This window comes from Melopsittacus undulatus, chromosome 8, assembly GCF_012275295.1.
Source record: "Melopsittacus undulatus isolate bMelUnd1 chromosome 8, bMelUnd1.mat.Z, whole genome shotgun sequence".
Classification (NCBI taxonomy): Eukaryota; Metazoa; Chordata; class Aves; order Psittaciformes; family Psittaculidae; genus Melopsittacus; species Melopsittacus undulatus.
In genome coordinates, this window is record NC_047534.1 from 42,897,410 (window position 1) to 42,920,141 (window position 22,732).

At 42.4% G+C, this 22,732-nt stretch overlaps 3 protein-coding genes across 8 annotated transcripts in view; 1 reads left to right on the top strand and 2 right to left on the bottom strand.

Moving 5' to 3' along the window:
- The window catches only part of UBR3 (ubiquitin protein ligase E3 component n-recognin 3), a 110,087-nt gene extending 104,808 nt beyond the window's left edge, over window positions 1–5,279 (bottom strand). Inside the window, exon 1 of one of the 2 annotated variants that reach the window (XM_034065817.1) lies at window positions 4,760–5,279. In XM_034065817.1, coding sequence (XP_033921708.1) covers window positions 4,760–5,205 — 446 coding nt within the window. In that variant the 5' untranslated portion in view covers window positions 5,206–5,279. The remainder of the gene's footprint in view (window positions 1–4,759) is intronic. The other variant, XM_034065818.1, reaches the window with a different exon arrangement.
- On the top strand, window positions 4,763–20,434 carry METTL5 (methyltransferase 5, N6-adenosine). Of its 5 annotated transcripts, none has more exons than XM_034065822.1 (8): window positions 4,763–4,911; window positions 7,187–7,308; window positions 8,013–8,127; window positions 8,558–8,739; window positions 9,131–9,213; window positions 9,488–9,539; window positions 10,197–10,246; window positions 19,423–20,434. In XM_034065822.1, the coding sequence occupies exons 2-8, from the start codon at window positions 7,200–7,202 to the stop codon at window positions 19,522–19,524; spliced, it is 693 nt and encodes a 230-aa protein (XP_033921713.1). In that variant the 5' UTR covers window positions 4,763–4,911; window positions 7,187–7,199; the 3' UTR covers window positions 19,525–20,434. The 5 variants fall into 5 exon arrangements, with proteins under 5 accessions (XP_033921713.1, XP_033921712.1, XP_030907961.2 ...); XM_034065821.1 differs by lacking the exon at window positions 4,763–4,911 and adding an exon at window positions 5,479–5,739; XM_031052101.2 differs by lacking the exon at window positions 4,763–4,911 and adding an exon at window positions 6,152–6,817 and having other exon boundaries at window positions 19,423–20,433.
- SSB (small RNA binding exonuclease protection factor La) lies at window positions 10,985–21,170 on the bottom strand. The gene is made up of 12 exons (XM_034065819.1): window positions 21,065–21,170; window positions 16,612–16,688; window positions 15,096–15,199; window positions 14,743–14,917; window positions 14,487–14,594; window positions 14,286–14,386; window positions 13,970–14,041; window positions 13,843–13,885; window positions 12,987–13,127; window positions 12,446–12,629; window positions 12,154–12,282; window positions 10,985–11,444 (listed from the first exon to the last, which is right to left on the bottom strand). The coding sequence occupies exons 2-12, from the start codon at window positions 16,675–16,677 to the stop codon at window positions 11,350–11,352; spliced, it is 1,218 nt and encodes a 405-aa protein (XP_033921710.1). The 5' UTR covers window positions 16,678–16,688; window positions 21,065–21,170; the 3' UTR covers window positions 10,985–11,349.
- Between the last annotated feature and the right edge of the window lie 1,562 nt (window positions 21,171–22,732).

The window sequence follows — 22,732 nt, forward strand, 5'->3', positions numbered from 1 at the left end:
TAGAAGGGACAACCTTGAAGCAGCAACATACAATATGTATGCTAAACAGGAGACTCGCTGTTGCAAGAGAATCCATAAGATAACCACATAGTCTACTTAATGCCAGGAAAACAGTTATTACCTGCATGCCCCAGAAGCCAGCTGCAAGAAGATCTGACTTTTCTGATCTTAAGTGGATCACAGCTGCTGCAACCCAAGATGATAGAGACCTTGCCTGATGAACAGGCACAGAATCCATCCAGAGGTAACCATTAATAATAGCTTTCTCAACAGCAAGCTGTCTTTTTTATTGTCATTCTATTTGTTAAAGTTCTCTCAAGTCTGGAATATGAAAAAGGTCCTTCACTCTTACTTGGCAACAGAAAGTAAAAGAAATAAAGAGTATATTCTTCATAGCTTCCAAACAGCAAGGCCATTTCTATTGAAATGAGTCTGTGAAAAGGGATAAAATAAGGAATTGAGTGAGAATGAAGGAAAGAAAGATACGGAGACAGAGTAGTAAATGTCATCAATACTAGGTATCCACTGTACAAAATTTAAATTTAAACTAAAACTGTTCAATACTTACTGGGTGCGAACATTTTAATGCATTGAAAAAACAGAGCCAATTCTAAACAAACTGAAGCAAAAAAAAAAAAATAAGCAGGCTAGAAACTGTGAATATACTTCTCATACTTTCTGGCAGTGAGAGAAGACAATTCCCAAGACTTTTCATAAGAGGGCAGAAGAAGGTGTCTGACACAGTGTGTAGCTCAGAGAGGATGCCCATGCAACCTACAGTCATGTACACCCTAAGACACAATGCTAAATGGAAAGATAAGTATGGATCATCAGAACTAGGCCTTCAGAAAGCTTATAGCTAGGAACCTGGAGGTGCTTTTGAATATGAGGAATACAACATCAATTTCTAACAGTTACCTTTCTTATAAGTGTAGGTTTTGGTACTTCACACATGCCTACTGATAAAAAAATGGCTCACTGTCACAAGTGGAAATTGATAATTTCTTAGACCCTTTGATAAAAGTCGTAAGAGAAGGTAACACACTTTGTCAATGAAGCCATTGGTTGCCATAACTACCAACAAATGCACAGGAAACATCAATGCAAAGCCTGTGTAATGAAATTCTTAACCTGGCTTTTTGTCTTTCAGGATATGCAACCCTTGATGAAGATATTATTCTCTTTGTACTGTAATGCTGCACTAAAACATCTGCTTCCCACATGATTAATTTAAAAAATAAGTCAACACACAGCAAGGCATACTCAGAAACTGGACACGGAGGGAATGAAATAGCCAAAGCACAGAGGCTCTCTAATATATCAGGTTATTGTCTACAGACTTAAAGGGGAACCTGAACAAGCCAGCCATAAGAAACAAGACAGCACTCATCAGTAACAGATTACTATTTATACTCTTATTATAACCACATGGCATATTGCCTGCTTCCAGCTTATTTTATAAACTATCAAGTTTCATTATAACACAATACTATCTACCAACCAAAAAATACCCCAGTCCGAATTTCTCCCTAACTGCATGGTTTTTTTTTTTCCTATAACAGATGAACTCACCAGCTGAACTATGAGCATATGTCTACTCTAAACACTTTAGAACTGAAGATTTTGCCTTCTTCGGAACATTATTAATTATCCCTGATGGAGCTGCAAAATTGCATTTGCCTATGGCTAGATAACATATGGGTGATGACTACAAACTACTTTCTCCTACTGATGTATCACTGGATCTTAAAATCTATTAAACCTTGTCCCAGCTAGAGCTTTTAATACTTTGACAAGCATCTATGTTTACAAACTTGGATATTTTCTGAAGTCTAAATTACATTTTAATAGACCAATTAACTTAATCATCAAAACCTCTGAAATCTGCATGAGGATCTTAATGCTCAAAAGTGGGAAAATCTGATTTTTCCAAAACAAATGAGAATTACACAGGGTACCTAAAGCAAATCAGCATCCATCCATTACACTATATTCTATATTCCTTATATAAAGGCATAAGAAATGAAAAATTAGCACTCAGTTATCTCTAAAAAGCAAATTATAGATTTAAATAGTCATAACAGATTAACACACACATACTTGTACCTCAGACCAAACCATCTCTAGATTCACATTAACCACCCTAAAGGAAATGAAAAGATATGCCAAATGGTAAGCTGGAAAGATTTCCTTTACAGCAGACTAGTTAAAGAATACTACTTCTGATGAAGTTTTAGTTAAAATGCACCAAATAAAAAAAACTCGGAATATGGATTCCAGATAACAAGAACCAACAAAAACAAATGACTATTATTATAATATACATACACAGTATCTACACAAAATTGTATCTGAGCAGGCAGATGATAGATGGAAGATCCTAAGTAGGCTCCACATTTGATTCCCTTGCTATTAATAGAAACTTAGGCTGTTATGGCCAAGGTTATATTGGGCTAGACACTCCAGTTTCCTGGATCTGCCATGAAGGCCTCCTAACTTTAACATGCAAAGCATTACCTTTGTAAATATGCAATTGATTTGTATACACTGAGTTAAATCGGTTTATCTAAACATTCTGCATTGAAGCAATTCAAGTGAACAGGCAAAACTGTATGCTTGCATGCATTAATGTTTTTACATTGGCATAAGCTTAACTTCGCCTTGCACAGCAAACAAGGCTTCTACCTCACTTAATTGTGTTGGCTTAACACCAATTCTTTAGTTAAGTAGGAGAGACCTCATGTTGAGTACAGGCACGCCTCATATACTGTCATGTATTGTCCTCCTCTATGCTCAGGATTGGAAAATCTACCACTCAGCTCAAGAACACTGTTTCTGAACAAGTACTATGGAATTCTGTAGGAATTACCAAACCTCCTGAAGGGACCCACTTCACACTCAAGATTATATACTTTCAAATTCTACTTTTAAGAGAATATTCTTTCTCCCTCAGGCTATACATCTGTTTTCGCTGCAAATTTAACAGTGGCTTTTATTTCTTCTTTATTAAACCATCTTTTTTCAAGGAAAAAAAATGTTTAAAATAGGAAAAGACAATTGTGAAACGTATAAACTCTGAGATGAGAGCAGTATCAGAAGTTATTTTAATATTTACCTAAAACAGCTCAATTTGTCTGTGCTCTATTGAAATCCAAGCACCATGAGGAACCCTAAATCTATCCCACACTGAGCACTGAGGAAGTGACATTAATTTTGTTGCCTCACTTCTCAGGATCAAGGGGAACTATTATTTCAGTGATATTGAGGAAAGCAAAATCATCAGAAGTTGAGAAAGAATGGACAAAAAAAGAATCACTACAGGAGTAGCCCCTCAAAACCACTAAAGATCAATGAAAACAAAAGTGAAAAATTCTTCACTTGAAGTGAACCTACCAATAAGAAAAGATTCTGCCAAAAAGTTAAAGTGAAGACATGATAAAACAGATAGTAAGAGAAACAAAAGAATATTAAAATAATAATGAAACTCAGAATGAAGCTACCTCAAGGCACAGAAGAATGTCACTACAGACAAAAAGAATCAGAAACAAGAACAACCTTCAAGCAACAGAAAAAAGTAAACCAGTGTAATCTCTAAGTAGAAATGCAAACAGAGAAGGAATCTCAAACAAAGAGTAATATAGAATTATACATTTTAAATGTTAAAAACATTAAAAAAGCAATGTTTTAATATTCCAGTATGTTCCTAGTGTTTGCTGCTGGGTGCAACACAACCCAATGTTTATGAGGAAGAGCCAAGATGGCTCTTGTAAGAGCATGCCATCTCACCCAGGCTACGACAATTAAGACAGACTATTCTAGAGACCTAGGTAGAAGAGAAGCCTCACTCAAGCACACCTGACTGCTTTTTTGGTGAAGTCTTCAGCACTGGTGAATGAACACGAACAGGTTATTCCAAAAAGACACCCCGTTGAGAAATTTGAAGTTTATTGGCTATGTTTCACCACCACCCAGTAACTGGCTGACTGCTCTTTCCTTTTAACATTGACTACAAAAGGAACAAGGGAGGGTACAATGAGGAACCCAAATCCCTTTCTTCTGATCAGGTACTTCAGTCTTGCCTTCAGCAGGTCTACATGCTGACAGAATACAAATGACATTCAACATTTGCAAAATGCTGCCATTCTGTACCCATCCAAGAGTTAATGAATTCTTCGTTTTAAAGACAAAAATAGTGAAAACAGAATGAAGTATTAACCTGTATGATTTTCTACACTAGGAAAACACACAAAAAAAGGCTCCCTCTCATTCAATCTGTTAATTTCAGCATATTTGCTCATGTGAAGTCCAAAAAGTATTTGAACACACTTCATGGTTTGCTGTGCTAGGCCAAAGCAGCTAGCTGGAAGCTGACAGGTACTGCCTCTCATGCACTCTGCCTTACCAACTTCCCTGAAGGCAGGCACTGGTGCAAAGGCAACCAGATTCTCATAAGAGTCCCCCAAAAAAACCCAAAGCACTGCAACAAAGGAGGAAGCCACCTCCCTGGACCGCCGCTGGGACTGGCGGCTGAGAGGCGGAGCTGACCCCCCGCCTGCCCGCAGTTTCCACAGAGCCTCGTCCGACCTGCAGCCAGCCGCGGAGGGAGGAGAGCGGCGACCCAGGCGGAAGCAGGTGCCCCACTTACCGCCCTCGCCCGGCAGCGGGCATCCGCCAGGACCGGCACACACCTCTGCCACCGCACGGGGCCGCCCCCGCCGGCAGGTGCCCGCCCGCCCCGCCGAGGCCGCCCGGCGCTCACCCTGCCTCCCGCATGACGTTGCTGTCGCCGCAGTCGCAGGCGCCCCCCGCCTGGCTCCGGAACATGTTGTAGTCGTGCCCGGCGTGCTCGCCTTGGTGGAAGCACTCAGCGCACAGGCTCATACAGGGCGAGATCCCGCACGTCCGGCACCGGTAGGCCACGAAGTTGGCCGTCCACACCAGGCCGCACAGCGTGGCCGGGTCGTAGGCCCGCACAGCTTGCACGAAGCTGTCCCACGGCTCCCCGCCCGACAGCAGGCAGCGGCACCACTCCAGCGCCTCGGCCGCCGCCTCACCGCCGCCCGTGCCCGCCGCAGGGGCCAGCACCCGCTCCAGCAGCGCCCGCAGCTCGCCCGCCGCAGCCGTGCTGCTCTCGCCGCCCAGCTCCGTCTTCAGCCGCGACGCCGTCGCCCGCTTATCCCGGCCACTGGCGCCTGTCCCCGCCATGATGAGAAACTGAGGAGCCCTTACGGCTGCGCCGGGCTCCCGGCTCTGGGGCTCCCCCCGCCGCCCTCTCTCCCCTCCCAGCGGCGCCTCTCGCGATAGCCGCGGAACCGGCGCCCTCCCCTCCCGCTCCCTCCTCCTGACACTGTCTCTCCCCTCCCCTGACATTACCCCTCCTCTTCCTTTGCTCACCCAGCTGGCCCGCGCCGCTCTGTCAGCGCGCAGGTGCACGGCCCGCGCCGCCGCCCCACAAAATGTCGCCTCCCACCGGCCCGAAACTTTCTTCCAGGATGAGGGGTGCACCGCCTGCCATTGCGGTCCCCGTCGTGCTCAGCGCGGTTGCGCCCCCGGCAGGAGCCGAGTCCGCTTTGTTACTCAGCCGCTCCGCCGGTGGTGGGAACGAGCTTCGGGGGCCCGCCGGGCTGAAGCGGCGACGGCTCTAAGGGCACGGAGAGCGCCGCTCTCTTCAGCGGCCCCGCCAAAGCCGGCAGAGCACAGCGGGCAGTAGTTCCGTGCCTGGGTGGCCCGAGCTCTGAGGTACTGGAGTGTGTCTGCACGCTCCCACCCGGAGAGTGTGTAGGTGTGAGTTGCCGTACCTTATATACTGACCGGCAGTTTTAGATCTCGATAGATAGCTTTCCGGCTGTGTAATGGAAAGCATAAACAGAGAAAATCTATCGCTAAAAGAAACCTTTTTTTCTGGCAGCAGCAGACCTCCAAGTCCCCAAGGTGGCCTCCCTCAGTTGGCTTTCCTGCTCTGTTCCCTGTAACCATCTTCTGGTCTCTGGGGAGACCTTATTGCAGCCCTTTAGTTTTTAAAAGAGGCCTATGAGAAAGGTGGGGAGAGGCTTTTTAGCAGGGCCTGTTGCCACAGGACGAGAGGTAATGGTTTTAAATGTAAAGAAGGGAGATTCAGGCTGGGCTTAAGGAAAAAAATCTTTGCAATGAGGGTGGTAAAACAATCGCACAGGTTGCCCAGAGAGGTGGTGGATGAACCATCCCCCTTAAGACATTTAGGGCCAGGCTGGATGTGGTCCTGGGCAACCTGATTTAGTTGAAGGTGTCCCTGCTCATTGCAGGGGTGTTGGACCTTTAGAGGGTCCTTCCAACCCAAACTGATCTACGGTTCTGTGACTGCATGACTTGTGTTGAGGTTCCTTTAGGGCAGGGAATACTGGGCAGTATGTCTCTCCCTCCGGGATTACATGAGAAAACTAAGTAAACCGGTTTCTTTTCTCTCGGTGATTGTCCTTTCCACTGAGGAGACCGAAGCCCATTTCGATGCTTTTTTTCCCTAGCTGCCCCCACTGGCTTGGGTGCTGGGGAAGTGGGCGGGGACAGGCCTTGGAGAGCAGGCTTTTCACAGTCGCCGAGCAGCGGTGTCACTTCGGGCTGCAATAAACTGTGTTATGTCTATGACACACGTTAGTCAACGCCAACGTTTGTTAATTACAAAAAGGGAAAGTTCTGTAGCCCTCCATTCCCGCAGCAACCCGGAAGGGGGCGGGCGCTCCGCGGCGGAAGTGCGCGGCGGCGCTCGGGCCGGCCCCGCAGTTCGCTCCGCCGGGCCAGCGGTGACTACAGGCGGCATGAGGCTGCGGCCGGTGCGGTGCAGGTGTGTGGGGGCCCAAGGCTTCGCGGGCTCTGTCGGGCTAGCAGCCGGTACGGATAGTCCCTGGGACTCGGTTCCTGCCCCGCTCCGGGCTAGGCGCCGCTCTCGGCGGGGGGAGCCGGTTGGTAGGAGCGGAGCTCCGGGAAGCGGCCGCGGGAGGAGCAGAGTATTGACGGTGCGTGAAGAGAGGGTCTGTGGCGGTGCGGACAGGCCTCACGTTAGCCGTGCCTGTCCCTGTCGTCGTCGGGATCCATGGCAACCGCTGCTGGAAAACACCTGGGAGATGCTGAGTACACCGAGGTGTGAAGATAATTCGAGACAAGATGTGCTTTATTTATAGCATTGTAACTGATTACACGTTGCTTTCCGTAGGTAAACTACAAACATGAAGAAATTAAAGCTTAAAGAACTAGAAAGCTGTCTTCAACAAGTTGATACTTTTGAAAATCCAAAACTACTCCTTGAACAGTATCCAACAAGACCTCATATTGCAGGTAAAGGTTACCCTACAGCACTGTCATCCCTTTGGCTACTTGTCGTCAGCACTGAAAAAATAGGGAAAAAAACACAGGAGAAATAAAGTAGGGAAAAAAATGTTTCTACTGCATTATCTCATTTGAATCCTTTAAACTAATAGTTGAGAAATTCAGCAGAAATGTTAATTAGTTTTTAATTATCTGATAACCTTTTTTTATTAGAAGTATGCTGCTAACGTACAATCAAACAATCAAGTTAAATGGATTTAAAATACAGTGTTGTGATAGAAACATCTTAGTTGTGATAAACATCTTAACCTATAAATGAGAAAACCAAAATGGACTAATTTCATGACACACAAAACCCAGTAAAAGTGTGTATACTAAGACAGTCAGCTTAGTTATGGTGTTTTTTTCCAACATTTCACCTTTGATATACCCCAAACAAACTGAGAATCATGTTTCCCACAAATATTCACAGCTCTGCTTGTAATGTCTCCAACAAAGATTTGGAGTTCTCTAACTTGTCAAAATGGTTTTGACTTGTTTTCACATATAAATGAAAAAGCCAATTACAGGCAGTGAGAACATAGGTTTAATTTTGCATGACAAGAAACCTTTAGTTCAGAGTTTTCTGAAGAAAAAAGTAGATTTTCTTGGTTAATCAGATCCATATTTGATATTACTAATCTTTGTGTGTTGGTTTTATTTGTTTTTCCCAGCATGTATGCTTTATACAATTCACAATACTTTTGATGATATTGAAAACAAAACAATTGCAGACTTAGGATGTGGTTGTGGCATGCTCAGCATTGGAAGTGCAATGTTAGGAGCAGGGTAAGTAATACTAAGTTCTGGATATGTTTTTTCCTGGTATATAAGAGCAGAAAGTAAAACATAGTAATGCTGAACTAAACTCATTTTAGCTATAATACCTGGTGCATAATGAGGCTATTTAATCTGTTTAGACAGTCAATAACCATTCAGATAGTGGAAGAGATGGACAGTTGACATGAATTTGGAATTCATAATGTTAGCTTTCCCCTGAAGCACTAAATGAACACATGAACATCCTTCACAAACTTGAAAAAGGATAAGTGAGAAAGGGCAACAGAGCTACTCACATTTTTATCAGGACAGAATTTATAGTGCCTAGGTAAGGCAAGTTGTCTACGCAGATCCCTTTCAAAGCTTTACTATAGAATTTAGAATTTAAACACCATTTTAGTTAGCTGGGGAGTAATATGTCACACTTCTTTTTTAATAGGTTCAGTGTGGGGTTTGACATTGACGCAGATGCACTGGAAATATTTAATAGTAATATTGAAGACTTTGAGCTCACGAACATCAACATGGTTCAGTGTGATGTCTGTTCTTTATCTGACAGCATGTCAGAGACTTTCGACACAGTTATTATGAACCCTCCTTTTGGTACCAAGCATAATAAAGGTTGGTAATTCTGAAAGTTGTTAGCAGGAACGAAAAAGCAAGGGAGACACTTCTGTGAAACACCTCCCTTCTTTATTACAGTTACCTATTGTAATTACCTAGACTTTTGTTCATCAGGAATCAGTTTTCCAAGTACAGATTAAAAATTTCAATGTTGTAACTAACAATTACTGGGTTTGAAATAAACAATACCAGCTATTTCGTAGCCATATATTTTTTCTCTTTTAATAAAAGTAATTGGGTTTTAGAAATACACTCTGTACCTTAATGCATTCAATACTGTTTCTCAAATAGTTATTACTGCAGAAAAAATAGAAGTATGAAGCAGATCTTTAAATCCTCTAGTTTAAGTTTGCATTTATCAATTTTAATAATTTCATCAATCTTTTAGGAATTGATATGATTTTTCTGAAAACTGCATTACAGATGGCAAAAACAGCTGTATATTCCCTTCACAAAACTTCAACACGGCAGGTAAGTCCTTCATTCTAATAGGGCAAGCAAAACCAGGCAATGTTGTCTATAGCTTCACTGATGTGTTCACACACCCTTTTATGGGTGTAAAAACTGTTCTGGGGAAATACTAATCATGCCAAATAACTAATCTCACATACATCAAGATAAGTATAATATTTCAGCTTGAAAAACAAAAGCATAGGAGACTTTTGGATAAGTATAAGGGTGTAGGTGTATATAAATAGTACAGAAATGTGCTCTTAAATTTAGTTGTATCTATTTTCTGTTGTAGCATATTCAAAAGAAAGCAGATGAATGGGATGTGAAGATGGAAGTCATAGCAGGTAAGACCCCAGCCCCTTATGGCAGGGGGCTAATGTCTTAACAGCCTGATGTAAATTTTGAGTTGTAACTGAAAATGACGTCTTTTTACGCACTCCTTCTGTGGAGGTTTTGGGTTTGGGGTAGGGAGCGTGGGGTTGTTGGTTGGTTGTTTTTAAATACTTGCTGCCTGGCTAGAACACAAGCAGGCACTTACTAAGTTCTGAGGAATACCTGTTCTGTGCCGAAGTAGAACTGGATTTCTTCCTGGACTAGATTTTGCCTTCAAGCAGAGGTTACTTACCTTCTTGCTTCAAAAGGAGATTGTTGCTGAATAACAAAGGCAATGTGCAGGTTAGTTCTCACACAAAAAAAACCCAACCTGTCCTAAGTACTTTTCTGATGGTTCAAGTGTCTTCCCAATACTTAAGTCACCAGCTGGATGTGTTATATAGTGATACAACTTGAGACATGGAAGTTGCACAAATGCTTGAAACTGAACTGCATTTCAGCCATCCACTTACTGTCTGATGCAGCTGGCTTAAATGTTCAGGCACAGTCTAGGTCAGAGGTCAACAGTTACATAGGGGCAACAGGCACAGGTCATAGAACATGGGTGTAGGGTGTAAGTCAACTAATGCTCATTCTAGTGTAACAAATATTCTTTGTACTATTCACAGAACTTAGATATGACTTACCAGCATCATACAAGTTCCATAAGAAGAGATCAGTAAGTATAAAACCTAACATAACTGAGAAAACATTTTGTACAAGTTAATTCTACTTAAGGATGCTAAAGTTCTAGGGCCATATATACTGGATGAGAAATGCTCACAACACTGTAGAGATGTTCACAATTATGGCATCAAGTTCCATTGCTTACTACATTTTGTAGTTGAACAGAGAAAAGAATTATTGTAATGCAAGTCAAAGCTGTATGCAAAAATTAGAGCTAGCACTGCAACTTGATGTGGAAAGCTACAGGTACTTGCTGAAAAGTTATTTGCTTGAAACTTAGTTTGAAGTAGTGAAGGCCAGAGCAACAAGGACTTTACAGCTGCAGCATTATTTCAGTACTCTACTTTTCAGCTCTCTACCACAAATAGCTGCAGCCAGGGAAATCCCTCACAGAAACATCTCAGAGAGGGCAGAAACAAGCTTTACACTGCATCCCAGAACAACATCTAGCCACGATGCTGCAGTATGGAAGCTTAACCCCACAGGCAAGCTCCTGAGAGAGGACTGCTGGCCTAGATGTGTATCTCACTATCACAGGGGAATTAGAGGGAATCCTAGAGTAGACCAAGCTAGATTTTAAGACTGTTAGGTATGTTGAGTAGCAAAGACAAGTTTTGCTTAGCTGGATCTATTGCCTTGGTGACTTGAACTGAAATTATGTCTGTCCTTAAGCTTTGCTACTTCACATGTACAGCTTCATACTACAGTAACATCCAGGCTTCAGCAGTAAGCAGTTTTAAGTTCTGAATTTATTGGCAGCTACTATTTAACATAACCGCAACATTACAGAGTCCAGAACCTTTTACATTTGAGTGGGTTGCCAGAGAAACTGAGAGGATCTAACAGTATAAACAAAAGTATAAATACAAAAGTTTTCCAGGGTGGTATGTTAAGAGTAAGCATGCTTCTTAAACAGAAAAAAAAGCTGTAACCCAGCAAAATGAAGCTTTCCTCTCATTGTAGGTTGACATTGAAGTGGATTTCGTTAGATTTTCTGCCAAGAAACTCCTGAACTGAGGCATGTCTTTTAAACCTATTGAAAATGGAACAATAAAACAATGATTTTTTTCCCTAAACTTTATTATTCTAGTATTACTAATCACCTCCTCCATTTTCTGTTTTCAACTGTTTTGGTGCAGGTTCTTCTTTTTCCATTTCTTCTAGTGGTCTCTTCTTGGGACTTGCTGGTTCTGCAAGATTGAGTATGCAGTCATTTATGGTAAAGGAAAGCATTTCAGTACTGCCTGAAATCTGAAAAAAACAAATCCTCCCTATCATGTAACTTCAAGGATGAGTCCTAGTTTATACATTAGGCACTGCTAAGCTAGAGGGCTTACTTATTACTGAGTTACAGCTTTTAGATGTCCTGAAAGACCAACTTTAAAGAGCTTCTTCCCTGTATAACTTCACAGCAGGAGAGCAGGTAAGATGAAGGAAGACAATCTAACAGGACTAGGTATCACCGGGTTTTGCTTAAGCAGGTGCCATATCTAATGAACAGAAGCTTAGCTCTTTCTCTTCTCCAAGCTAAATACCAGTATGCAGAACTATTAGTCTTCTCATAGCCTCAAAGGAAAAAAAAGGAGAAATCACCATTAAAGCAACTGGCTCTGCACAACTGTGTCATGTTGCTTACAACCACCATCTTTCAATGCAGAATGCTATGAACAGCCATGCAGTACATGGCTATCTAGTATTTTTTTTTTACGCTTTTTGGGCAGTTCTGGAAGGAATCAAGCACAAGACCCTTATCTTTACATAATTTACTGATGGCTGACAAGAGGGCAGAAATACTGCAGTGTAGGACCAAATCCCAAACACTTCTAAAAACGTAAGTACTTCTCCAGAAGGTAGCTCCATGTACTAAAGAAGCGGACTGCAGTGCACAGAATGACATACCTGTTTTAGCATCATCTTCACCACCTTCTTCATTATCAAACTTGATTTTCTTGCCCTGAAACTGGATTTTTTCTTTCTGTGCTCCTTGAGGTGTCTTTCCCCCTCTTCCTTTTCCTTTATTTTTGCGTCCTGTGGGGATAGAAGATGTCAGAAACTTTGTCTTTTAACTAGCAAGCTCAAAAGAATGCTTTACAGTTAGGCAGTGTTTAGTATACATTCACTATTTACAGTTACTTTCACCACAGTGACACTTCTGGGACATTATAAATGTTTAAGCCAATAAAAGGAGGACCTTTTGTTTTCTGTTTCAGCAATTCTTGCTGGTCTTCCAATATTTTTTTCAGAGCTTCTTTCTCTGCATCTCCTTCTAGCAATTCCCATGTAACATCCTTGTTCCGAAGCTGTAAGTTTCCATTATGTGCTGCTTTTGCTTTTTCCAGAGCTTCTTTTGCAATATCCTTAAAAAGGATAATTCCCTTAAAAAGAAGAATGGCATTAGCATTTGAATCTTGCTGCAAAAACATTCAGCTAGGATGGTGAACAACACATTCTGTTAGGTAGCTCAGCAGGTTCATCACTCTTGCCTGATGTAAAATGTCTAGACTGAAGCAAAACCCTCAGACTGTCCTAACAAACATTCTCAGTCTCAGGTTTGACCTTATTAGCTGAGAAGGCCAGAAACTTTATCTGTTTGTAATTCAGTTCTCTGAATACTCTGCAATTCCACAAGCCAAGTAATTTCTTACTTGATTATGTAAGAGACCAAGCATTTAATCATTCAGTTTAAAACTTTACTACAGAGATCTTAACTCCTTGTCTAAGATTCTACTGACCTCCTTTGCACCTCTGACAAAGTGTATCCATTTGATTTCTCCGTGATCAGAAAATACATCATGGAGGTCTTCTCTGCATGTTTGATCATCTAGATCACCAGAAAACTTCAAAAGACATCCCGTCTTCTCTTCCAGAGACTTCTAAATGAAATAAAAACCCCCACATTTGTGTTGAAGAATCAAGCCTGAATATTCATTTCTGCCCCTCCCCCAAATCCTAACACTATTAATCATGGTAGTCATAAATAAGCAACTGAAGTCAGCCCCCATTAGCACCATCAGTAACCCAAGTGTTCTTGCTCTATAGCTTATTAATGCTGATGTTAAAGTCTTGCATGGTATATCTCGCCTTTTTTTTTCTTGAATTTTCCTTGCTTACTCTGACACATTTATGAGAAACTTTGGACTCTTCCTGTAAGAATTACACTCTTTAAATTCTACAGAACAGTTTTTTGAAGGCTGACACCTCAGACTGAAAATCTATATAATACTTATTAAATCCTTACTAGATCCTTTAAATGCCACAGAACTGTCATCTTGGTGATGCATTTAGGATCACTTCTCAACAGATAAATGTGCCTAATAATTTAAATTCAGGATATGATCCTTTAAACAAAATCAATCATTTGAAAATAAGATTAAATACCAGGACAACACAAAGTCTCACCATAGGTTAGTCTGAACAGCTGAACTTTCTAGAAAGTCCTCTGTGTTACAGAATTTCAAACGCTTAATGTTGAATGTCAGCTTTACAAAATGTTGCTGCAGGAGCATGTTTGTTATGTGTGGATTGGAAAATCCATAGAACAGCAAGCACTGCGTAGTTTTCAAGTATAGAGATTTAAGAAGCCCATACCATTTCAGCATCTGCTGCTTGTTTCTGTTTTTCTTCTTTTTCCCTGTAGAAAGGTTGAATTAGTTAAGAGTTGGTTCCAGTGTGATCAGGTGAGCAAAACCAGGCATTTCAATTGATAATGACTTACTGTTTAGCTCTTGCTTTAGCTTCTACTTTGTATTGTTTCCTTTCTTCATTCTTCTTTGTACAGTACTCCTCCCTGCAACAGAATATATGCTAAGTTAACACCCCTTAAAGTATTCCATTATAATTGCTTTATAAGGCAGCAGTAGCCAAGAAGCAGTTCAGATTATCTGTCATATCTGAGATGCTAGTGTCCAAAAGGTATAGTTATCAGTACCTGTGCAACAGTGCAGAAACTTAAACTTATCTAGTCAAACCAGATTCTTGTCTAAATCTACCTTTGACCATTACTAGTTCATACATTAGTTAAGTGGACTTACTTGAAAAGTATTATCAGCTCTGTGTCTTTGTACTTTTGGTTTGGGATCTCTGTGAACTTCTTAGCAGATTCAACACTATCAAAAACTGCAAATATTGAGCCCTGTTAAATGATAAGAGATATTCAGCATTAGAGCAATTGAACAAAATGTTGTTCAGGGGGGATCCCTGCCCCAGGGCTAAATTTTCATTGCAAAAGCTACCTTAAATGTTTTCTGCAATGTCCTCCTCATTTGAATGTTTTCAACTGGACCTTTATCCTCAAGCCATTCTTTGATATCATCAAGAGTTGCATCTAGTGGGAAGCCTTTCTGCAAGAGAGCAACAAGCTTCAATTATATGCAATAAGCTGACACTTACAAATTATAACCTATCTAGTGTGAGTTAATTCAGGCTTTCCTTAGAAGGTTTCCAATCAAAGTCATGCAGAATGGCACAGAGCTAAAGAAGTTTACTTACAACATACACAGATCTGTTTCTAATTGCAGCCTTATACTGGTCATTTAACTCAGGGAGGGGTTTGTTTGGAGATCTTCTGATTTTTGTTTTGTCTTCACTTATTTCCATTAAACCAGTCTTGGATTTTCTTAATGCTTCTACAATAACACTAAAATCCGTTGAAAGGTGACTTAACCTATATTGAGTAAGCAGACACAGGTTATTACAAATACACTGGCACAGCTGAAGCCAAATGTTAAAACACCAACAGGAGTTAATACATGCTGACCAGGGACATTTGGCCCCAAATAGATCTAAGTAGCTGAAAGTCACCCTTCCATCCAGACTCCAGACTAGCTGTACTTTGGTTTTACCTGTTGAATTTGATCATTACTTCTAAAGGCACCCAGCCATCATCTAGTTTGATCTGTTCCTTCAGGAATTTGTCTCTTGGTAGATTGTGATTGCCAAAATAGTACTGAAAAAAAGGAAGGGGAGGGGAAGTAGGGAGAGATATTTTTCTTTAAATATTCAGTCTTAAACACCTCACTGTGGTGGATTGAGACACACCAAAATTCATTAATCTGAGCAATTAGAAATTCCAAAATTATTACTTCCTGTTTTAATGTGATACTTTCCAAGAGTTACCTGCAACACATAAGCTGTAAGAAAAACCCAGTGCTTCATATCCAATAGGACTAATGAGGCACTGGTAGACTGCAGTTTTGTTTAGGAAAGGCATAAAGCTTGTTTTGTTAACATAATTACTCCTCAACCAGATTAAGCTCTGCAAAGTCAACAGTTAAGTTTTTCACTAAGAGATTCAGGTTTAGCCCTTATTTAAGGAATCTATAGGCAAGAATATTGTGTTTGCCATACTGAAAAATTATACTGGTATACTAGAGTTTCTAGATCTCATTCAGGAAAATAAGGTTAAAAAAAATGGTTTTACTTTAATTTACTTTCTTCTTATTTTGATCATATCCAGCATGGGAAAACAACTCAGTACAAGACAGACAAGTTTAGATTCTTTTGCTTACTGGCAGTCATTTTACTAGGGTCAAACACTTGAAGCCATAGGGTAAATTGGAGTGTTTCCAATTTACCCTGTGTAAATTGTGCTTTAAAAAGTCAGTGTAAGCTTTACAACAGTACCTTTTCCTCTGGCGTACCTCAAACTCACATTACCACAAGTCTAGCTCTTTTTCCTCAATCTCTGCTTTGGGGATTTTTCACAAGTAATGGCTACAGCTCCATATGCTGATGGGGATTCACATGCAGCTACATTTTTGTCCTTCAGGAAAAAAACTTACGTTCTAAATGTCATTTTACGTGATGTGCTCAGTTTTCCATTGTAGAGCAACCCTTCAAACCTCTGAAGTAAGAAATAGTTAATCTAAAGTAGGCACATAAGTTTAGTTGTAATTTGTAGCAATAAATTACAAAGCACTAAATCAGAATATCAAGTTACATGATGTGCTAGTATTTTGACCAGCAGAGATTTCTCAATAGGAGGATTCCCCCAGCTCCCCAAATTAAGTCATACAGAATTAAAATGCATCTTCTTTTTTGCACAGACAGAATAACCCCAGTGAACAGAGTAATAAATCATTTAATGATACATTCACTTGCTATAGCACCTAAAATGCTAGCAAGTTGAACACTTGTGTTTTTAAATTGCAGTCTTGCATAATTTCCAACTTAGACTACAATTATGAATTACCTTAAAGCATTAAATACTTGTCATAGACCAATAACAGACATTTATAAAGAGCTAAAGATTCAAGTCTAACTCCCTAGGAAGTTAACTTTCCATTAGCCAAGTCCCTACCAATGAACGTCTCCAAAACTACACCTCAGTTCAGACCCCAAACAATAAGTTGAACTTACTTCAATTTGCTGACATATTTTGTTTTCCAAAAGGGACATGTTTTCACCATCTCCATTTTCAGCCATTTTCACCAGCTCTGTAGAAAAGAACATAGAACAAAGGCAGTAAGTACTGAACAGTACTTTTTACAGACTTACCTTCATAGTGCTGCATTTCACTGCAGCCTCATCTAAACAAGGTGAGAGACAAGTTCTTTAGCCATACATTTATACTCATGAGCCAACTTTAAACCTGACTACAGAACTCCCAAGGGGAAACTATGAAACAAGAAAGTAAAATACTTTGGTTGCTATGGCAGCATTTGGCATCCTACATTGAATGTAAGCAAAGAAACATGCTGATACTTGTTCTAGGCACAGATCCTCAGTTGGTACCTAACAGCAACAAACATCAGAACCAACAACATTTGTTCTTTAAGTCAAATCCAGCTTTTCATCACTAGGCAAAACATCAACAACCATTTGTCTAATATTCCTAAATAGATATAACTAGAAACTTCTCTGAAAGTTTCCACCTCCTAATATTTGAAACTTACTGGAGGAAGGAATGAAAATATCTGTGTTCACTACTACATCCTAAAGATGTCTAATTCTCTTCTTTACAAACTTACCTTCCCTGCAGTTCTCCCTGAATACTGAATCAAGCACCTTTGCTATGAGGCAAGATGTCTTATCATTAGAATAACTTCTTCCCTTAGCTGGCATTAAGTGTATAATCCCAGTATACAATAACTACAAGCACTAGAAGGTTGGCAAGAAAGCAGCTACTGGCCAGAAGGTTAATGGGGATCAGAAAATGTCTGTCTAGATAAAGAATAGTGTGTTAAGAGTAATCCGTGAAGAAAAAATGCAGCTTTATAAAAAGCTGTCAGAAATTGGTTTGAACTCAGTTTTATACCATGAAGCACAGACTTCTACCTTTGCGTCCTAACACACTGGTTAAATCCAGCTACAAAAGATGGCCCCAGTTCAAAGAACAGCCATCATTAGGACTAGTGGTGAAAATGCTTTTGCCCTCACATCTCGCATGGTTTATTGGGAGATTTAATTACAGACATTCTGCTCTTTTGCTGTCCTACAAGTAAAATATCTTTTAGAGCATCAAGACAACTGACAGCAAAGCAGCAGAGAAAACTGCCTTGACACTCTCTCATCACAGGAAATACTGTTCTCCATCAGAACACCCAAGTGCTGCCCCACCTTCTTATTTGAGTAGTTTAATTCATTGTTCGGCCTACTGCAATCTGCAGTATTCCCATTTCCCATTTCTTCCTCTTCCTGATCTTGAGGCTACACTGCTTCCTTTGACTTGCTTGTAGTGCTTTTTAATCTAGGCACTTACAACCTCAAAATCTGCATCCTGACCTCTGCTACTGGACTTGCACCGGTATCTGATGCTGTGGCACTTTCTAAAGCATGACTTCCACAAGTATTCTTTGACAGCTGTGTCTATAAAGTAGCTCATAAGAATCAAGGCCACAGTACACAAGCTGACAGTTGCAGTTCCTTCAGATGTCACCCATTAGCCACTCTGACTACAGGAGACTGATTCAGTTCAGTGTGCTCAGTTAGGTGTTGGCACTATCTTAATGCTCCCTTGCAATGCTATCCCCAACACCTGAACTGTGAGAGAAACCAGTGTTCTATTTTATACTGTATCTAATTTGGTTTCATTTAATGGCAGTCTATGGAGTAGTCTCAGCTTTTTCCATTGGATCAGCTAATTGACATGTGTGCTGCTGTAACACCTGACCCCACAGAAGAAAGGGAAGAACAGTTCCATTAGATTAAATTTATCACTGTTTCAGTTCAGCTTGTAGAAAACGCCAGTGATAGAGCTGGGCAGGGAGCACAACAGAAGAAAAAAAACCGATCAGAACCTTTCTGTGGCAGCAAGTAGTTCTAGTGGGCTAGGTTTGACATTATATCCTCAGGGTCAAAAATGGCAACTGTGTGCATCTTCATGAGATGCAAGCCATTGCAAAGTCTCTTCTCCAGGCATGGCAAACTTTTTTAAGCATTAGGCAACATAGTTATGTGAACTATTGTCTTATAGGTGCTCTTCACAGTACAGCTCAATTAACGTGTAAGACAACATAAAAATTACTAAGAGATGCAAAAGTTTTTCTCTTTAGCATATTCTGATGAAAACAAATTTGTATTTTAGTCATGTACCCCATTTTAAGGAAAACGCATTAACAATGTGACCTGGGTTCTAGAACAGAGACCGTCTGCTGGTGTCACTGGGAGTGAGCTGAGTGAAGACAGCTGCTTTGTACTCTTCTGCAGCATAAAACATAGACCAGCATCCCAAGAGGCTGTCTCTGTTTGCTCCTTCTGTGGTCATTTTGCTGTTTCACCTGTCATAAAAAATGGTCCACGGATTTCTCGGAGCAAGTTCTACCTTAATAAAAGTTATAATAAAACTTGGGGCCTTTTGACTGCATGCTACCTAATCACCAGCAGTTCCATCCCAGTTAATGGGCTGAGAATCACACAGAGGCAGCATGTCTGAGACAGTATGGTTACAGGAGAATCCATTCATAAACCTGTTGACTTCAGTTTGGTTTTCTCATTTAGAGACTGCTCACCCTCCATCTGTGCAGGGTATCCTGGCTCTTCTAGCCTCTCCAAAAACTACACCACTCTGAAATATGCTGGATACCCAAGAAGCCATTAAGAAATGCCAAGGTAATAGTGCTGTGAAGCTTAATGGAACAACATAGGCTTATATCTTCACCTAGTTTCTGCCAACTAAACTCTTTCAGCCTTGTTTTATCCTTGAATGCCATCTTTCTTGTATTTCCCCAGCTCTCACAGCGCACCACTTGCCCATCAGCCTCACTCCGGGTACCAAAATACTCAGAACCAGCAACCTGCTTTACACATAAGGAGGCTCAGCTCTACTGCTAAGAAGAAATGATGGAGTCTGTCCTTAGCAGTATAAACCCAAACTGTAGGAGTGTAAAACAACACAAAGCCTGGCACAAGTCCTCCAGATTACAGCTACCACCAGGAAAAGTTTTTCTAAAAAGCACCCATTTGGCTGCAATTAACAAACTGAAGGCAAGATTTAGAAAGGCTTGAGCTTTCCATACATGGAATCAGTTCAGACACTGACCAACCTCTAACCTATTTAAAATAAAACAGAAGGAGCCTTCTAATTTAAGAGAACCTCTAGTCTTGCTGCACATGCTCACTTCAGGCTCCTTAGCCCTGTCATTTGGCACAAGCTAGTCTGGATCCAGCTTCCAGGAAGATCAATAGCTTTCAGTTGCTGTGCAGCAACATGGACTGATAAAAAGCTACCTCCACAAGAACAGGCATAGTCTGAACATGCAAAATCCCATGTAAGATTTTATTTTAAGTGCTTTCTTAGACCACCCTGACTTGTTCCTTTGATGTGCCAACAGTCTGCATGAGAACCACTCAAGATGAAAACAAGTTAAAATAATGCAAGTAGATATGTGATTTAAATTATAAATGGAAAATGACAGTAGTCAAGCCCTGTAATTAGAAGAATTTGATGCCACACCGTATTAGCTAAATCACCCCAGAAAAACTCTCCAGTTAATTTCAGTCTTACCAGCCACTTAGTTTCAAGGTCTGGACAAAGCCTAGTTGCAGGCTAACTGCTTTTACTGTTACTGTAATAGAATGAAAAGCTTAATTAAAAATAAAAGGTTCCCCAATAAAGTCACACGAACTGTTACTCATCCCATGCCGTGTGCGAGAACCTGCATGTAAAAGGCCTGGGCCTTCTGACCAAATTCTTGTATCAAATTGCAGCATTTTATTCAAGCCAAGGATTAATTGCCACCACTCATTATCACGCGTTATTTTCACGATTGTTTTTTTTAGTAGAATCAGTTCAATATGAGGAGTTTCTTGTAATAAGTATTTCAGTGACAAGAACGCCGGCTCCTGACCCTTATGGCTGTTTGTTCCCAGACACTTCCGTACTGCCACAGCCACCGCAGCGATCCCGCTCTGCAGCCCCTAAATCCCCGTGTCCCCGGTTGCTGCCCTGCGGACACGCGGGCCTGGCCGCAGCGCTAGCGCAGCCCTCAGCCCACCCGGCCCCACCCCCGGGGCCCTGTCCCTCCGCAGGCACAGCGCGCTCCCCGCGGCACCCCAGAGCCAGCGGCGAACCGCCCGCAGCCAGGCTCTGCGCGAGCCGCTTCCGGACAGGGCTACCGCGGCCCGGACACCGGCACACCCGTGTTCCCGGGCACCGGCACTCCCGTGTCCGGGCACCTGCACACCCGTGGCTCTGCCGCGCTTCGGCCCGAGCCGCACGTGCTTCCCGCGCCGGCAGCGCGCGCCTGCCCGCCCGCTCCCCGGCCCAGCGGCCGCTCCCCCGTCGGGCCCCACCACCCGCCGTGCCCCGGCGCGGCCCGAGGCTCCCATGGGAAGCCCCTCCCGGTGGAGCGCAGGCGCCCCGAGCACACACCTGCCGCAGCCCGGGCCCAGCGCGCACGCTGCTCCGCTCCGCCGTTTCAAAGGCCGCAGTCGGCACCGCGCGGCCCAGCAGCCCCCGCGGCACCGCCCGCCCACCCCTCACGTGGGAGCTGCTTCCGGGGCGGACGGACCTGGGCTGGTGGCGCTCACCGCCGGGAGGTGTCCGCCCCTAGCCCGGGCCCCCAGAGAGGGGAAGGGGCTGGGCGGGAGGGGGTGCAGCTGGTGCGGCCGTGGATGTGCCTCACCCGCACCTGGGGGGTCGCGTTCAGAGGCGGCTGCACGGGTACCGAGAAAAGTAACTGAGGAGCCTGCATTTGTAATCTACTGCTTTGTTTATGTTTATTAACATTACAAACGTTCACTCAAGTACTATGGCTGTGTTGTAGACATCTACAAGTGTGGGGATCACACAAGTAAAAACTGTAATAAATAGTACTGACTTAAAAATGGATTTGACATCTGTATTCGGTAATTTACAGTTTACAAGTGAAACAGTAAAACAGTGTCTACCATACTACAGGTGCAACAGCACAATAATGTAGTGTTCATATTCAACTATGATTACTAAAAATGCACCACAGATGCCCTGATCTGAGCTCTCCATTCCCACTCAGGTGCACAAGATGATGACCAGAAGCCAGAGTACCTGTTCCTCTCAATGCATTCACACTCCTGCCTGTGCTCCAGACCTGAGTGCTATACCCTTCCTTAGGATGTGCTACAGACATGAGCTAATCCAAAAGGGCATTGTAAATTGGTATAAAAAATAGCACCAGTTAAAGTACAACCACAAATCCGAACTCCTACACCCCCTTTACTCTAAGACATACAAGGACTTACCTGAACCCTTAGGGGTAATCTCACCGACTTCCTTTAGGCCACACAGCACACTCTGTCCTTTCTTTCTCCTGGCATGTGAGAATTAAAGGCCTTTTGTCACTCTGCAGTTACAATGAGGCAGAGAGGCAGCATCAGGCTCGCCTGCAGGGTGCCCACAGGGAGACAGCGAACCAGTGCCTGTGCTCCAGCTCTGAACAGCACTGTCCTCCAGCAGCGTTCAACACCGAGTTCAGAAGCAGCAGACAGGGAAGTTCTCCCAGCAAGCGCTGGGAGGCTCTGTTAGCCCTCACCTTGTTTTTACATTCTTTCACTGACTTAGGACTGCTGGTGACAGGACAGAGTGAGCCTTAGGGCCAGGAACAAACAGTTGTTCTATGCTCATATTTTCCCACAGACGTGAAGCTTCACAGGTATGTATTTTGCACTGAAAAATTACATATACATGTTGAGCTCACTGTGGTTTTGGTTCCATACAGAGATCACCTTCATGCTCTTGCGATACTGTCCTTCAAATCTCCATCAGCCTTTCAACAATTATTGGCTGTGGGATTGCCAGGACAAACAAACTCACTTTATTTCTTTTGCCCACCTGTCCAGCCCATGCATTTCAAGCATTGTCAGAGTTCAAACCCCCACACCTCTTCACAGCTTAGTGTCTTCAAACAAATTACATTGGATCCTTGATTAGCTCTCAGCTGGATTGATAATGAAGCAAAACACTGAACCCACATACCCATGAGCTTCTTACAGCAAAGTGACACCCTAAGACCTCAAACCGAGAACTATATATACACTGCAGAGCTTCACATCGAAGCTCAGA

What these genes read in the sequence shown, in the direction of transcription:
- SSB (XM_034065819.1), bottom strand. Translation starts at nt 16,677, where the DNA reads ATGGCTGAAAATGGAGATGGTGAAAACATGTCCCTTTTGGAAAACAAA. An exon ending in TTGTCAGAGGTGCAAAGGAG is followed by an intron (nt 12,630 to 12,986) that starts GTCAGTAGAATC and finishes CTTCTTTTTAAG; the next exon opens with GGAATTATCCTTTTTAAGGA. An exon ending in GCTGAAACAGAAAACAAAAG is followed by an intron (nt 12,283 to 12,445) that starts GTCCTCCTTTTA and finishes CTATCCCCACAG; the next exon opens with GACGCAAAAATAAAGGAAAA.
- METTL5 (XM_034065822.1), top strand. Translation starts at nt 7,200, where the DNA reads ATGAAGAAATTAAAGCTTAAAGAACTAGAAAGCTGTCTTCAACAAGTT. An exon ending in AACAAGACCTCATATTGCAG is followed by an intron (nt 7,309 to 8,012) that starts GTAAAGGTTACC and finishes TGTTTTTCCCAG; the next exon opens with CATGTATGCTTTATACAATT. An exon ending in AGTTCCATAAGAAGAGATCA is followed by an intron (nt 10,247 to 19,422) that starts GTAAGTATAAAA and finishes GTATTTCCCCAG; the next exon opens with CTCTCACAGCGCACCACTTG.